This window comes from Rhinolophus sinicus, linkage group LG11 (genome assembly GCF_036562045.2).
Source record: "Rhinolophus sinicus isolate RSC01 linkage group LG11, ASM3656204v1, whole genome shotgun sequence".
NCBI lineage: Eukaryota > Metazoa > Chordata > Mammalia > Chiroptera > Rhinolophidae > Rhinolophus > Rhinolophus sinicus.
This window is the reverse complement of record NC_133760.1, coordinates 22,704,603-22,718,105: the sequence shown is the minus strand read 5'-3', so window position 1 is coordinate 22,718,105 and position 13,503 is coordinate 22,704,603. Positions and strand designations below refer to the sequence as shown.

General features: G+C 49.1%; 1 protein-coding gene across 1 annotated transcript in view; it reads left to right on the top strand.

Moving 5' to 3' along the window:
- Positions 1–1,300: 1,300 nt before the first annotated feature.
- The window catches only part of PLCG2 (phospholipase C gamma 2), a 138,868-nt gene continuing 126,665 nt past the window's right edge, over positions 1,301–13,503 (top strand). The window contains exons 1-2 of the mRNA XM_019743719.2: positions 1,301–1,439; positions 6,645–6,882. Coding sequence (XP_019599278.1) covers positions 6,690–6,882 — 193 coding nt within the window. The 5' untranslated portion in view covers positions 1,301–1,439; positions 6,645–6,689. The remainder of the gene's footprint in view (positions 1,440–6,644; positions 6,883–13,503) is intronic.

Genomic DNA, 13,503 nt, shown 5'->3' with positions numbered 1-13,503 from the left:
CCTTGGGACCAGAGAAAACTTGGGCCAGAAATAGCATCTGTCTGGACAGAGGTTAGGAGCCAAGGCTTCCTATAGGGGTCTCTAAGACTTCTGCCTGTTCTCAGTCTCATTGTATCTGCAAGAGATTTAACATGCTTCCCTATACACGCAGATTTTGTAATAATAAATTATACACATACATGGTTGTACTAACATATCATGTACGTTATATAATATGTACCAGAATGGAAGTATTAAAAGGATGGGTGAAAATACAAGCTGAAGTTCTAAAAACAAACAAACAAACAAACAAAAAAATGAAGGCCAAAAAATTTAACCCAGGTTTAGTCATTATTCTTGGGGAATTGGCCCAGTGATTCCAAGTGACTGATGTTATAACAAGCCTTTCAACGATCTCTTTAAAAAATAGTGCAGTATGTGATCTGTGTGAATAGCACTGGTACACCCCTGAGACAGGAGCAGTGAAAGAAATGAATCCATGGATTTTCTAAAGCCAGTGAATGGAATATGTCCCGTTGCTTCAGATATAACATTTTTCAGTCACAGCAACATTCATGGATTCCAAAAACACCATAACTCAAGCAACTTAGGAGTAAAACATGTTCTGACAGCTCTGAAGGTAACCCTGAAACTGGCTCTAGTCACCACGAAGACATTTGCATCAAAGATACATAGGAAAGGTTTGAATAAGATCGCTTCATAAAACAGGAGAATGGAAAAAAGCAATATTTCTCCTAAACAATATGTTACATCATACAGTATACAACTTGAAATAGGCATGGATAGTTAATGCATCAACTAAATACCATAACTAGGCATTTGACTAAGTTTATAAATTGAGCCATACAAAAATCTCATTAGGACAGTGGAAGATCAATTCCCTGGTATTCTACGTTCTTAACAACAAACTTTTGGGGCCAGCACAATTCTGATCCTCTCTGACCCATGGGGAAACTGAGTCTGAGGGTATCTAAGTGGCTTGCCTCGTAGTAACATGCTCAATGACGACTTCAAATAAGAGCCATGAACTGTCAATTTTAGGGGCTTATGAAGAGTATATTAAATGTATGTGAAACACGTGTATGCATAAATGCTACTCATCTGGAAGTTTTATCTCTACCTTGCAAGTGACCTCGCTTCCCCTCCTGCTGCCTCGGTTTCTTCCTCTGCCCGCGGAAGCCGGGTCCCAGGCCAGTCCCCGGTCCCGCTGGGGTGCTCGGAGCGGCGGGCGGTAGAGGACCCGCCTTGGGCCAGGGGTGGGGCGGGCCGGGGCGTGGGGGGCGGCCCCGGAGGAGTCACGTGGCGCGTGGCCTTGGCCAAAGCAGAAGTAGCAGCGCCTGCGTTGGAGGGCGTGCGCTGCAGGGAGTGCCCGGAGCCGGGACGGCGGGCGTCTGCGCGCGGGACCCTGGAGCCGGGACCCGCAGCGGGGACACGGCCAGGTGGGTGGCATGGCCAGGTGGGTGGCCCGGCCGGGAGGGAACTCATGTGGTGTCCCGAGAACTCGCCAGGACGCAGCTGGCGCGGGCAAGCGTCCTTAGGGGAACGCCGTCTGGGTCCTCGTCTGCTGTGCTAGGGGTCCAGGCGGTGAAGGCGGGGGTCCGAGCCTGGCCGCCCGCCACTTCCTCAGCGAGGGCCGACGGTGGGTGCCCTGGGGCGGTCCCGGCTTTGAATGGAAATCCGGAGGAAGCGGCGCGGCTTGCGGTCAGGGAGTAGCGAGAGCGCTGGCGTTGACGTTCAAGGCTCCGGTGGCCGCGGGGTCCTGCGTGGAGTCGGGCCGTGTTTCTGGGCACCTCTGTGCCCAGGGCTTGTTGACTCCGTGCGCCCAGGCCGGCGGCGGCACTTCCCCGTATTGTACAGGTGGTTGCGGGTGGGCGGGAGGGGGGGTGGCGGTGCGATACCGAAGACGCAGCCCTTACCCGGGAGAGACCAGGAGAGTGTTGGGATTCATGATTGCCTCTCCCACCCCACAATGGTATGCATAATTATGTGTGTACATCTGTGCGTTTTCCTGGTTATGTTTTGGAATCCCAAAGAGGTCATTACCCCCACAGCGGAAGAATTCCAGGGAAAGATGCGTCCCATTTGGACTGGTGGTTGGCGCCTGTATTCCGGTCCAGGCTGGGGAGGGGCTTCTTTAGCACCCTAATCTTTAATTACAGTGAGAGAGCATAGTGGGGTTGAGGGAGTTGACTTAGCTCAAGGGAAACAGGTGGCCTTATCAATCAACTTAATTTGAATGTAAATTTCAGCTGTGTGATCCTGGGTAAGTTGAAGAACCTTTCTGAGCCTCAGTTTCTTTCCCTGGACACTGAGACCTCCCAAGTGTACACTACAGGGGTGTGTTGAGAATTGGGGCTTATCTATGGAAAGGGTGCAGGCTAGTCTTCACCCTCTGGTTGAGGGCCCTGCGTGGGACTTGGGCCATCAGCCTTAGCTATACAGTTCTATAGGGAGGGCTTACTAATTTAAGGGTCCATGCCAGCCCCAGGCCCTTACCCTATTTCAAAGGTGTGTGGGCCATGTGTGTACCAGCTCAGGGACAAGAACCACTGCAGGCTTCATTGATGCTAAAATTGCCTGTGGATGAGACTGACTCCCCCCACTGCCTGCCCTCCCCACCACTGGACCTTGAGCCTGGTGGGCTCCTCTGGAAGTCAAAGCGGGGACCCCATCAATAGCCCTTTTGCTGGGGTGAGTCAGTGGAAAATGGCCAGTGAGAAAACTTGAAAACACTTCTTAGTTTAGGAAATAGTAAAAACACAATAAAATAAAACTCATCCATGATGTCACCACTCAATAAAAAGTTGTCATCCGTTCTACCCTTTTCTGCTCTCCCCAAAGTAACTACTCTCCCTAGATGTATAAGCAGACAGCCTTTTTAAAATGTAGTTATATTATACTATTGGGATAACTCTTTGTCACCTATTTTGTGAACCTTTCCAGATCAAATTGCTTATAAATCATCCTTATTTTTTCCAATAGTTATGGTGCAGTTTTTAATGTGTGTGTCCCATTATTTGTTTAAGGAGACCCCCTCTTCGTCCCCCGTTGATGAGCAGTTGTTTCTGTTTTTTTTTTCTTTTCTTTTTCTATTACAAATGATGCTTCTGGGAACATCTTTGCGCATGGTTCTTTCTGCCCATATGTGATTGCTGGATCAAAGCATATGCCTGTTTTATGTTTTAATAGATGCTCACACGTTGCCCTAAAAAAAAAAAATTAAAAAAAAAATTGAACCAATTCACACTCCTACCTGCAATGGATGGTACTGCTTCTTCCTCCAGTGACAATAGGTACAATAGGTATCCTGATGCTGCAGGGTGGGTGGGTGTGAGTGCAGCAATAGTATCCCTCAAGCTGTAGAAGGGAGGTGGTGACCTCTCAGGGATGTGACCCTGCTGAATTGTAACAGAGAATTGTTTGGGGGGATTTTGTATGAAAGCCTGTACTGGACTAACGTGGGCAGAAAGCAACAAAGAGAAGAAAACTCCCGTGCTTCCTGGTTCTGGGTCCTTGTCCCAGAAGTTTATTTCAAAGAGAAAGACATGAAAAGTAGAAATGGCAAAACCTTTATCAAATCTCAGCCACATATATACTCTTTACACCGTCAGTCATTTTACAGAGTTACCCAGGGAAGATGAGAAACAGGAACAAAAAAGGGATTTCAAGGCTATTTCTTTTTTCTTTTTTTTTTTTTTGAAAGCGGAAGCAAAATGGAAATTGTCTGTGATGGCTGGTGCCCTCCCCTGGGGTCAAGGCCTTGGGGACCTCCTTGCCTTAGTTGCTGAAGTGTCCCACTCTGCAAACCTGGGTAGCGACCCTGCTGAATTTTGGTGGTTGTCTCCAAGGACTATGTGGCCATGAGGGTGTCTTTTCAGTTCTTGGCAAGAGGCAGCACAAGAGACTTGATATGGTTGAGCCAATCCACTGGGCTTCTGAGCTGGAAATAACCAGAATCCTGGGACGGTTAAGTCCAAGGTCCGCCCAGAGCCAGTCAGAGGGCTTCAGTGCCTCCCGGCCAGTGGGCTTAATCAAAGGTGGAGGTGTTGCGACAGGGTGTGTGTTTCCTATTTATGCCCTTCTGTACATTGGCCTTGCGACCTGGGAATGGGGAACTCCAGAGGCACATGGCTGGGGTGGTCAGCACGGTGAATTGCTACAGAGCTGGGTCAGGTTCAAATCCTGGTTCTGCCACTTTCCAGCAGCGTAACCTTGGACAAGTCCTTTAAACTTCTCTGTAGAGAGAGACGGGGGCTGCCCAATTAGTTACTATCTTGCTAAATTCTTCCCCAGGACTCTGAATGCCGGAAAGCAGGTGCTGGAAGGAGCAGGTGTGGGATTCAGACCGGGGCTCAGATCCTGATGCGGCCACTTGTCTGCACGAGGTTGATCATGTCATTTGACCTCTTGGGACTTCAGTTTTCATTGATATAAGTGAGATGAACCAGGGGTGGCAGGTGCTGGCACCTGGACAGGGCCCATAAACAGTTCTTAGATGAGACTGGCCACGGGCACCTTGTTCTTCCCCTTGACCTGGATGAGAGGGTGAAGAGGCAGGCGGCTTGCTTCAGGCGCAGTTCTGGGCATGCCCTCTTAGTCTTGTCGCAGAGCCTTTGCTTAAGCCTGCCTAGAAAACTCTTCCCTCTTGCTTCATTTTTTAAAAAGAATGGATTCAGATGCCATCTCCCCCAGAAGCTTTCTCTGAGCCCTCGAAGCTCCCAGCCTCACCCCAGACTATGCCTGGGGCCCCTTCCCACTGCTCCCTTGGCACCCCTGCCCCAGTGTCTCTGCTGCTGTACTGACCTCTTCACATTAGAATCCTGGAGCCGACGGATCTGTTTCCAAATGGACACAGAGGAGGTGTAATTCATGACCTCCTCTCCGGCTGCCAGCATACCTGCATAGCTGCCTTTGGCCATGGGTGGGAGGTAGAGGGAGGAGGGGGCAACGGGCAAGGCCTGGGCCTCTCCCTAGTCCCCCTCATTGGCTTATTAGCCCCCAGCTTACTGCCTGGCATGGAGTTGACACTAGATTAACGTGTTGACCAACTGGCTGATTAATATTATCGGAGGTCCTCCTATATGCTGAGGGATGTGCTTACATTATAGCTTTCAGTCCTTCCAGTTCCCCTTGGGGTGGTTAGCCCCATTTTACAGGTGAAGGAACTGAGGCCCTGGGCTTGAGCAGCTTGTCAGGAGGCTGTGGGGGATCAGAGGCAGACTGGAGGCCCAGAGATCCCTGGCTGGCCACCTGCCTCTCCACAGGGTAACAACTGTGGACTCCTAATGGAATTTGGAGGGAAGGGAGGAGCTAAGAAAGATGCACAGAACAACTGATGGCTGTGGGAGCAATAGCTAAATCGGAGCCCCACTGACTTTGCTTCATTGTCTTAAGGGCCCGAGATGTACTATCCAGTTTCATCCTCACCAGAATCTTTGGAGGGGCTTGTAATCTATCCTCGCCGTTTACAAGCGTGGAAATGAGCCCAGTGGCTTAAGTCCCTTGGTATAGTGTCTGCAGTAATCCAGCCTTCAGTTCAAGTCCCTTCTTGAGTGGCAGGCAGTGTGTCTTCGGATGTTTGGGAGGCAGAATTGGCAGGGAGGTGGTCTGCAGAGCAAACGGTCAGGGAGCGACGGCAGGGTTGACCAGGGGAGTGACACGATTTCACTCTTGTTCCAAAAGCATTCTTACGGCGACGGGTCTGAGGGTTGACTGTAGGGGTTTAGGGCAGAAGCAGGGAGACCAGTTAGTAGGCGCTTAGAATAATCCAAGATCCTAAGAGGAACCCGTGAAGGGGTGAGATGGGTTGGATTCTGGATTTGCTGGTGGATTGGATGTGGTTGTGAGACAGGCCAGATGAAGTTCGCTCCAATATTTGGGGTCCCCATGCCTCTCTGATAAACGTCGACTGTGCGTGGGAATAAGTGGAGATTCAGAACACCTGTTGGATGCCGAGCCGCACGCTAGGTGCTTTGCTGGTGACATTGCATTCCAAGTGTCCGGACACTCCCATTAGAAAGGGTGAAACTGAGGCTTTCAGAGGTCACCCAGCCTGCCCAGGACCACGCAGTCAGGAGGAACCTACCCCAGCATTTGAACTTGAGGCTGCTGGGCCCTGACATGTTTTATTCTTTTGGCCCCACTTCCATATGGAGGTATCCACAGACACATTCTGAAGTCCCCCCGCCCCCACCTCCCTTCTGTTCCCAACTTTACTTAGAAACTGAAGGGATGGTTAGAAATCTCTATGCAGGATAGTAACAGATGCTGGGAGTGGGGGGTGGGAGCCAGTCTGGGCAGCTTTGGTTATTCAAATATTCTACAGCATAAAAGTGTGTGGGGAGGGAAGGGCTCACTGCCCTGCTGGGTGATTTGGTTATTCAAAGCCTGCATAACGGCTGGGTCATTGAGGGGCTGGTTCATTGAGGTTGGAGGCCTCCACCCACACCTCCACTTCCATTTAAAGCTCCGTGTGTCCTATGTGGGCTCTTGAGTTGTCAGCAATCTGCTGCCCCTGAAATCTTCTCTTAAAACTCATCCTGATGGGCACAAGCCAGGATTTTGGCTCTTGATCTCCAAGCCCTGTTACCTAAATCTCCTTCCATTAACGAAAACCAATTTGCTCCTGTGTTCTGCCCTTCCAGTCTCCTTGTTCCCTCACTTCATCCTTCTCCCTGGAGTGGCCAACAATGCCCACCATGGTCAACGTGGATGCCCTCCCGGAATATGAGAAGAGTCAGATCAAGAGAGCCCTGGAGCTGGGCACGGTGATGACCGTCTTCAGCTTCCGCAAGTCCACCCCCGAGCGGAGGACTGTCCAGGTGATCATGGAGACGCGGCAGGTGGCCTGGAGTAAGACGGCGGACAAGATCGAGGGCTTCTGTGAGTATCTGCTGCACAGGGCAGCGTGGCCTGTCTTCCCTGAGCCCTGGCATGTGCTTTGCACCTTGTTGCCTTCACTTGTCACTGCAGCTGTTGTGGGTTTGGTCTGCCTTCTCTTAGTCTTCTAAAAATGAAAGTGTGCCACTTCGTCTGGGGCTCTGATGCAGATGGTTCAGAGCTGATGGGGGAAGTTGAGCCAGTTCACTGGAGAAGTAACAGAGGCCTACCTTGGCAGTGACATTCAGACAACTCACCTGGGCTGGCACGGGGTGGGCTCTGTCTAAGTGCATCAGGATTGTTTGGTTCCAGTTGATGGTCAAGCTGTGCCCTCTTAAGGGCCACTGGCCAGCATTTGCAGAAACTCATAGCTTGGTAGCCACATAAATGCCGGTTTTATTTTACTGCGAACCACAGAGTGAGAGGCTCACTTTACTTTAGCTCTATGTGGACAGAGAAAGCATATCATTGAATGTTCTGCAGCTATCAAATGAGGTTCTGGTCCGGGTGGAGGCATCTTCCCTTCCCCACCCCCACCCCCATAGATTGGGCAATTGGCTCAGTTCCTAAAGTGTCTAAGACTATTTTTAAGAGCGTAAGGAGACTTAAGCAATTTTTAGTTGCAGAGACTTGCTTTAATTTTCATTTTTTATTGACTGCTTTTTAATTGAAAAAATTAAAGTGTACGCATGGGGGAAAACAAAAACAATTCATATGTAAATGTCTCTCTTCCTCAGACCCCATCCTGTGCTCCACAGGCAGGCTCATTATCAAGTTCCTTTGTCTTCCGGAAGTATTCTATGCTTGTGTAATGTGTGTGTTGTGTTTTCTTACACAGATGGGTGCCTACTACATACATGTCTGCACCTTGAGTTCTTTTTTAAAAATTTAATAATTATCTTAGAGGTGGTTTCTTATCAGTGCATTGAGGTGTTGCTGCCTTCTTTCATGGCTACATAGCATTCTGGCTGCAGTGTGACCGTGTGACCCCCTAGACAGGGACATTTGGGCTGTTTGCAGTATTTTGTATTTTGCGATTAACTGTAGCAACAACTCTTTCTTTCTTTCTTTCTTTTTTTCTTTCTTTCTTCCTTTCTTTCTTTTATTTTTTTTAGTGGCAGGTTTATTGAGATTTAATTCACATACCCTGTAAGTCACCCATTTAAAATGAACAATTCGGTGGTTTTTAGTATATTCACAGATATGTGCAACCACCCCCGCAATCAATTTTAGAACATGTTTATCACCTCAAAAAGAGACTCTGTACGCCTTGGCCATCACCCTCTCTATTCCCCATCCTCCTCCGCTGCCCTAAGCAACCATTCATCTACTTTCTGTCTCGTGGCCTTTGGTGTCTGGCTTCTTTCACTTACTAGCATACTGTTTTCAAGTTCTGTCCATGTTGTGGCATGTATCAGTACTTCTTTCCTTTTTATGGCTGAATAATATTCCATCACATGGATTTTCCACAATTTGTTCATTCATTCATTCATTCATTCATTCATTCATTCATTCATTCATTCATTCATTCATTGACACGTGGATTGTTTCCACTTTTTGGAATTAGGAATAGTGCTGCTATGAACATTGATGGTCAAGAGTTTGTGTGGATGTACATTTTCACTTCTCTTGGGTCTACGCCTAGGAGTGTAATTGCTGGGTCATGTGGTAACTGTGTTCAACTATTTTGGGACTTGCCAGACTATTTTCCAAGTGGCTGCCCCATTTTACATTCCTTGCATTCTCCTTTTATGCACACGTATGGGTATATCTGAAGGACAACTTCCTATGAGTGATTTCCGAGCTGAAGGGTATTTCCAGGATATTTTAACTTTGGCAGTTTGTCAATGCCCCACGAACGCTCATGAGGTGTGACAGTACCTGTCCCCCACATCCTCATCCACACTGTGATGGAGTTCTGAACTTGGCCACTCACAGGTAGTCGCTGGTAGCTTGGCGTAGTTCTTCATTTGATTTCTCTTACCATTAGTGAGATTGAACAGCTTTCCAAAAGGTTTCTCCCGGCTTCCGAGCCAAGCAAGCCTCAGATGGCCCAGAGCCAGAAGCTCTGTTTTGAAAATACCCATGTGTGGAGGCAGCCAGCTTTCCTCCCAATTTTGTTTGATTTGGCCACACTCAACTGTCCAGGTGGCCCAGAAACCTGTTGCCGCTGGGGTGGGGGTGGGCCTGCAGGGGGCGGGAAGGACACTGACTGTAAATACAGGTGTGCCACGCTGAGAGTGGAGGGGTCCTTTCTCTTCTTGACCTGCCGGTCCCACGCCTACCTGACCACCAGAAACACCTGGGGGGGCTCTTAAAAGTATAGGCTACTGGAACCTTCTCCTGAAGCTCATTCTGAGGGGCATGAGATAGGATTTTGTCTCCTGAAATCCATGCCCTGTAGTTCTCCCCATTCAGTTAACTAAAAGCAATTCCTTTCCCCTGGAGTGGCTGAAGGCGACTGTCATTCACTAGGTTGGTTGGGTCTCAGGACTGTATTTTAATAGGCTCCCAAGGTGATCCTGGTATATACTGTTCTAGAGCCTTCCTCGCACTTTCCCACCCTCCCTCCCTTTCTCTCTTCCACCCATCCTTCTATCTTTCCAACCTTGAATATTTGAGTGCCTGCTCTATGAGGCCCTGTTCCAGGTACTGGAGATACAGCAGCAATTAAATTAAATTCAAATCCTCACGGAGCCTACACTGATTGTTTCATTAAATACAAGCAGTGTGGGGCTTGACTTCTGGCACCATTTGATGAGCTTTGCTGTGTGATTGTAGGCAAATTACATCCACTTTCTGAGCTTAAATTCTGTTATCGGTAGAACAGGAATAATATTGGTGTCCACCCCACAGAGTGATGGTTGGGAATGAATAAAGGAGGAAATACATCAGAGGGGTTCAACACAGCACATCGCACGGGATAAGCACTCAACCCGTGGCACTGCTGCTGGTACTTTTGCCACTGTCGTTGCTAATGAGTGGTGTCCAGTTTTGTGGGGTGGCAACGTCTTGCTTAGGTGGTTGGACTTTTAATGGAGGGCAGTGGGGAATCCACTGGAGGGTTTCCAGAAGAGGGATGATGTGATCATGTTGCAGTGGCGGTCCTGTGTGAGACGGCCGTGTTGGTGGGGTCTGTAAAGAGGCAGGAAAAGAGCTTAGAAATGGTGCTTCCTTGACCACTTCAGGCTCTGGGTGGGGACTCTCAGGGCCATGTTTCCAGCCGCCTGTTGTAAATGTGATGTCCTGAGGGGAACCCCCCAGCTGTAGCGTTCCTTCAAGTGTCCTAGTTAGCAGAAACCTTCAGGTGACTGTGAGGTCTGCAAAAGAGCAGGCAAGTGTGAGAGAGCAAAGTGTGTGGTTATGGGGTACTTGACAAGTGGCATGTGACTTCTGGCAGGTATCACACCCCATGTGTGGGCCTGCATGATGGCAGACACACATGGATCCCACTGTTGAAAGCAGTGAGTGATTCCCAACTAGGGCAATTCCCTCCAAGGCATTTGGCAATGTCTGTAAGACATTTTCAGTTGTCATCAATGGGAAGAGGTGCCCCCAGCATCTAGTGGGTCAAGACCAGGGATGCTGCTAAACATCTTACAATGCATAGGACAGCCCCCACCACAAATAATTTCTAGCACACAATGTCAGTGGTGCCAAGACTGACAAACTCTGGTCTGAAGTCACGTGCTTGTTTTGCTTAGAGCCATAAAATACCGCTGGGTATATTAGGGTTTCTCTTTGGACCCTGTCATGACAGAGCTGTTTTACATGTCCAGCCCATATGTGCCATCATGTTGGGTGCTAGACTCTGCTGAGAGAGAAGAAGAGGGATGGAGTGTATGCCCTGCAGGGCAAACAGATTCAGCAAGTAGCCATCGCGGGACCGTGTGGTCAGTACCACAGGAGGGTCTGGGCTGGGTGCCATGCGAGGAAGAAGGCTTTGTCCACCTGGGCATGGGGGAGGTGGGGCACGGGAGACCTCACAGTGGAGCAGCTGCTTATGTGGAGAGTTGAGGGAGGGGTTTGCCAGGTGGCCAGCAGGATGGCTGGCTGTTGTGCAGTGGGATCATTGCGTGCCATTGAATAAGTGGGTAGATATGTGGGTAGAGATTTGGGCAGGGCTCAGCTGGGTGATTCTTCTATTCTTTGTGGCCTAGACTGAGGTCATTTGATGGTACTGAACTGGTATGTATCCGGAGCTGGAAGGTTCCAGAATCTTTGCTCACACATCTGGCGCCTGGGTGGTGACGATTGGAGGACTGGACTCAGTTGGAACTATTGACTGAGCACCTCCTGCCTGGCGGTCCCATGGTAGTTGGACTTTTTACATGACTCCTGGTGTTCCCCTGTTCCCCCATCCCCCAAACCGCCAGGTGAGTGTTCCAAGAGTCCCAGGCAGAAGCTGCAGGATTTAGCCTCAGAAGTCCCAGAAAGTCAGTTGTACCAGCTCAGGTCACCAAGCCCAGCTCAGATTCAAGGAATGGGGAATCTCTTCTTAGAGAGGAAGTGGCATACACGTCCAGGATGGGAAGAAACTGATGGTGACCACCTTGGAGCCAAGTGACCATGAGCCCACCTGGACTCTGGGTCCAGACTTTGAGTTCAAATCTCTGCTCTCCTATCTACTAGGCAGGTGCTTCGGTTCCCGATCTGTCAAGTGAGATGACAGTCATTCCTAGCTTGTTGGGCGATAATTAAATGGATTTTATTTTGTGTACTTTTTTATGTGTAGGAAATATTACACAACTGACACAGAATACAGTAAGAGATTCCTTCTCGCACTGGCCTGCTTATGAATCTCTGAATGTAGGGAGGGAGTTCAAGGAGCGGCTGCCTATGTGGCTTTTCTTTCTTTCCTGGGGCATGAGCTGAGCAGGTAGGAAGTGGCCTGCTCAGGGCCTTTCTGTGTTGCATCTTTGGGGTCCTCCAGCATCTCGCCCATTTGGGAGGCCTGGGGTGTGTCCCAGGAGCTGCTGCGACACCACCTGTTCGGTAGGGTTGGTGTGGTGATGAACCACTTTTGAGGGCTTGGACGGCATCCATCTTGACTGAATAGGCTTTTATCCTGAAGTTTTCGCTTTCTCCTCTCCGTCTGCTTATTTTTGGCAAGTTGTGGCTGCCCATGAATGAGGGAGTCTCAAAAATAGGAGCAGTTCTGTTTCCTTGGTGTTAGCTTCTTGGCTTGCCAGCCTAATAATAATAATGAATAAGAATAATAATTCATAATAGCCATCTCTACTGAATGTTTACTGTGTACTAGCCCCTTAAGCGCATTACATGTAAAAACTCATTAAATCCTCGCAGTGACCCTGTGAGGCAGGAACCATTCCCACTTTATTAGGAAACTGAGTCCTGGGGAGAATAGGTGACATGCCCAAGGCCGCACAGCCAGGACCGGGCAGAACTACACTTTGCACGCGTTCTGTCTGCCTTCGGAGTCGCACATCTTCTTCCTGCTCTGAGTTGTTTCCTCCTTCTACCTCATCTCAGAGATGTTTCAGTTCTGTGTGTGATAGAGAAGGTCCCTGCTGGGGACCCAAGAACCACAGCTTTGTGCCGACTTTGTGACAGCAGGAGGGAAATGCACCCATTCCTGATATGTGCAGAGAACAGCTCTGCCGGTGCTGGAGAAGCTGCGAGGAAGGAGACTGTAGGGGTGCCTGGTTAGTGGGGAGACATGTGTGCCAGGAGGAGACCATGAACCCAATACCGTGGACAAGTGCTCACAGAGCCGGGGTGGTGAAGTGGGGCTGTGCTGTATCTCACCTAGTTCTGAAATCCATCTTTGGGCTTCTTCTTATCCATCAAAACATGAGTATTTGTGAAAGTTACTGTATCAAAGTGTTTTCAAAAAAGTAAGATGTTGATGTTTTCTCAGTGGCATCTCCTGTCTAAGAAGAAATCCAGTGTCTGAAAGTGGTCCCCACGTTCCTTCCATCAAGCACCCATCAGAAATGAGATTCAGCCCATGTCCCCAGTGGCCGTAAACTTAGTTCTTTTTCCCATTATAGAAGTGCAGTGATGGTTTACAGCAGCACAGGCTCTGGGGCCTGGGTGCCTGGCTTCAAATGCCAGCCCTGCCACTTAGTTGGGCTGTGACTTTGGACTGCTCGTGTTACCTCTTTGTGCGTCCATTTCCACGTCTGTAAAATGAAAATAATAGAAGAACCTGCCTCACGAGGCTCTGGGGAGGATTCAATGGAGTCATATGTAACCTGCTTTCCACAAGTCCAGGCACATAGGAGGTAGGCTCGCTGCTCTTGTAATTCTCGTCATCATCATTGCCATCAATAGCAAACAGAAAGGGACATGACATTGTAGAAAGGAAGAGGTAAATATGAAAACTCCCGTTTGTACAATATTTTCCTTGCTGCACCCAACGGACTGTCCTGCGCCCCTCCTGGGATATATATTCTCCATGGTGGAGCCTGCTGGTGTGAAAAGCAGCACTGTTGTTATTATTCCTGGCATTTATACAGACCTGCTTGTATGCTGGACGGGTGAAGAATTGGTTTCTGTGGTCATTCAAGGGTTGTCTTCCGTCCTGGATGACAATCGCTTGATGTTCTTAGGATTCATTCCTTGGTTCATGTAGCAAATACCCCATGAGGACTTGGTGTG